The sequence below is a fragment of the Arvicola amphibius genome, chromosome 8, assembly GCF_903992535.2.
Source record: "Arvicola amphibius chromosome 8, mArvAmp1.2, whole genome shotgun sequence".
In the NCBI taxonomy this organism is placed as follows: Eukaryota; Metazoa; Chordata; class Mammalia; order Rodentia; family Cricetidae; genus Arvicola; species Arvicola amphibius.
This window is the reverse complement of record NC_052054.1, coordinates 43138291-43141504: the sequence shown is the minus strand read 5'-3', so window position 1 is coordinate 43141504 and position 3214 is coordinate 43138291. Positions and strand designations below refer to the sequence as shown.

The 3214-nt window shown below is 43.1% G+C and overlaps 1 protein-coding gene across 1 annotated transcript; it reads right to left on the bottom strand.

Moving 5' to 3' along the window:
- Positions 1-1690: 1690 nt before the first annotated feature.
- On the bottom strand, positions 1691-2784 carry LOC119821220 (speckle-type POZ protein-like). The gene is given in 2 exon segments (XM_038340136.1): positions 1691-2175; positions 2178-2784. Coding segments are annotated over 2 exon segments (1092 nt in total).
- Positions 2785-3214: the final 430 nt, after the last annotated feature.

Here is a 3214-nt window from a genome sequence, read left to right as displayed (position 1 = left end):
TTGTAGATATTCATCCCAGCACCTAAAACATAACATTTGATTTTACTCTTTTTTTTATTTTTTTTTACCATACTCATGTATAGGTTTTCATTCATAATGGTTTTGACTTAAAATTGAAAGTCAAAATAATATTGCCATTTATAACTTTAAGTAACTCTCAGTGGTATTAAGAAACTGCACCAATGTGGCTTTGTTCTCCCTATGCTCCTTTGTGTACTTATCACCAATCAAATTACAGCTGCATTTTACAATCATGTTAGAATAGCTTTTTATCATTTCAAAGTAGAGAGTGGAGGAAAACAAATAAAAATACAGGAGTGGGGATTGGGAGATGATTAGGTGAATGAAAATGATTGCTGTGCAAGCGTGAGAACTTGAGTTTGAATACCTAGGACCAGAGTCAAAAGCCAGGCCTGGCTGCAATTAATGCAATAAAGAGAACTTCAGATCCACTTGAAGAAATTAAGGACACCAGGAAAGAAATCTGTACAGCCAAATAGAACAAAAAAGGGGGTGGGGGTGCAGAGGGGCAGATCATTACAGCTTTGGAAATGAAATTCTCTTCTTCCCGTGATTTGGTGTTCTGTTTGAAAATGTATGGCCCCTTAAAACTGGCTTGAACGAGTCTGTAACTAGACTCTCTAATTATCAGTTTTTTGTACTTTCTGTTATGTGCAGCCTTGAATTCTGTCTTCTTGGCATAGTGGTCAGATAACTGAACATACCTTTCCTTAAAAAATTCAACAGAGCTGTCCAAAACATTTGGCAGGATTTCATGTATGTGTGCCTGAGTGATGCATACATGAGTGGGTGTGTGTATCTTGAGGACGACTAAATCTGGTCTGTCCTTTCAAGTGCTTTGGTGCTGCTAGTTTAAAAAACTACTATGATTACTAACGCATAAATCTTTAAGGCTGACATGGAGCAGGAGAGTTAGACACAGAGCAGAAAAGAACTAAATGACCAAACTACAACATGATATTTTAGATTCAGTAGCTAGTGTCAAGAATTAAGGCTTCTGGGATTGTTTTCATTTGTTTCTGTATGGATCTATAACCTTTAAAATGACAATTTTTTACATTACTCATTTTACATTTTATTTGGGTAAGTATTTATCTACAGAGATGACTGAGCCCATGGAGACAAGAGTAGGACCTCATCTCCTCAGGATCCCCAGTTAGAGATGGTTGAAGAGCCCCCTATGTGTGCTCCGAAGTGATCAAGGGTCCGCAGCAGGAAAAACAATTGCTTTCTCAACTGGGTCATCAAATCTCCAGTTTGCACATGCTGAGTTTGGAGGGGAAAATGTCTTCTTTCTTTTCCCCTTCTCTTGTAAGCAAACATTCATGTTTATTTTTTCCATTGTCCTGAGCCTTTAATCATATGGTCTTCTCAATACAATCCAGACAGTTTTCTGCAAAGAAACCTTACTGGGAAGAGCTTGGGTTCACCAAAACCCTAAATCCCAGTTTGCATCTAATTGGACAAAAATCAGACCAGAGTCCAGTGCTCCCCCTCCCTCTACCCGCCATTCAACACATTTACAGAAGTATTGAAGCCAGACCTACCAGCTGTATGTTCCACACTCACTGTAAATACAACCCAGGGCCCATTGTCTACACAGGTGTCATGAGTAACAGTACTGACTCCTGCTTCTGGAAGACACAGGTAAGTCTCAGCTGACAAGGTCTTAAGATCTCTTCAGGCGTTTGAGAGGGGGCTCCAGGCAAGGACCATGTGCAGAAGCCAGGGAGCCATATAGTTCAGCCAGCAAGTGTGGAGAGGAGTCGACCAAGCTCTTCCAGCTTGAGGTCTCAGAGACCTCGGAAGCATGAGCTGTAATGAAATCCAGTGCCTCAGTTTTCAACTGCACTGCACTGTGGAGGTCAGCCAGGAAGAGAGTGTGGGCAGCATTCTCCACAGAGAGGTCCATGCAGAGGGCCCTCTCGCACATGACCTTCAAACGTTCCAGGCCATACTTGTCAGCAGCTGCCAGCACAGCATCTGCCATGCTGTGGAGGTCGGGTGCCTTCCCGGTGTAAATGAAGCCCATCATTGTCTTGAAGACTTGAGGTTCCAGGTCATGAATCTCAACGCGGTTGGTTTTGCTCTCCTTCATGTCAGCTTCAAACATGGCTCTGAAAACTGGAGAGCGAGCAGCTAAGATCGCCTTGGAGCCTGGAATTCCTGGTCGGCTACCACCAGGCAGCAGTCTGTCAAGTGGGAAGTCTCCCACAGCTTTCCTAGCTCATCGACCAGTGTGCACTTTGGAATCACAACCCTTGGCTGCGTGTTCTCTTCAGAGACGCTGATGTAGTCCGGAACCAGCACGCTCACCTCACAGAAGAGTGTGAGGTTGTCATCTGGGAGAAGCAAATGTGGAGTGGACAAAAGGAAATCTCGAAGGATGAACTTTTTAAAACCCCTGTATTGGTTTTGCTTGAAACTCAAAACTCTTCCACTCTTCGTGATTTGGGATTTCTCTCCATTGGCATCTATGATCCAAAACTGGAACTTTGCCCGTACCGTGCTCGTTGGAGAGCTGAGCAACACTAGGAAAACTGACAGGTAGCCTCTGCTTTCTTTATCCATCCCATTCACGTGAGCTTTCAAATACCATTTCTGCTTGTCATTGGCTCCTGGTGAGAAAGTGGAACTTTTAATGTCGTTCCCCACGATTCCGTCTAAGCAAAAAGAGAAGTTGCTGATGGTCCATCTTAAGGAGAATTTTTCGACTCTGATCTGAGTGGAGCCTCTGCTATTAGCTGCCAGGTCCTCTGACATATCGGCTCCTGGGAGTGTGAAGTTTTCCCAGGATCCAAAGAAGAACAGGGTGTTTTTCTCTTCAACTCAGTCCAGAAGGTCTGCTTGTTGGCTGTTCTTCAGTCTCTGCTGGAATTTCAAAGACGATTCTCCACTGCCAGGGAACGAATGGACTTGCTGCAAGGTGAGGTCAATCAGCAATGGGAAACATCTTCCTTCTTCCAAGTCCTTTTAAAGGCTAAGGGAAGGAAGGGTGTGGCCAAGTTTAGGGCGTGTCTTCCAGCCTTGTGATCTGGATTAAAGGTGTGTGTGTTCTGGGATCAAGTTGCAGACTAAATATCTGAATTTTCAACTTTCAAGTCAATATTGGAAGAAGATCTCAATTTTAGCAAATAAAAAATTGTCACAGGTGTGCCCTCTATTTTAGGATTTTTTTAAATTTTTTTTAAAA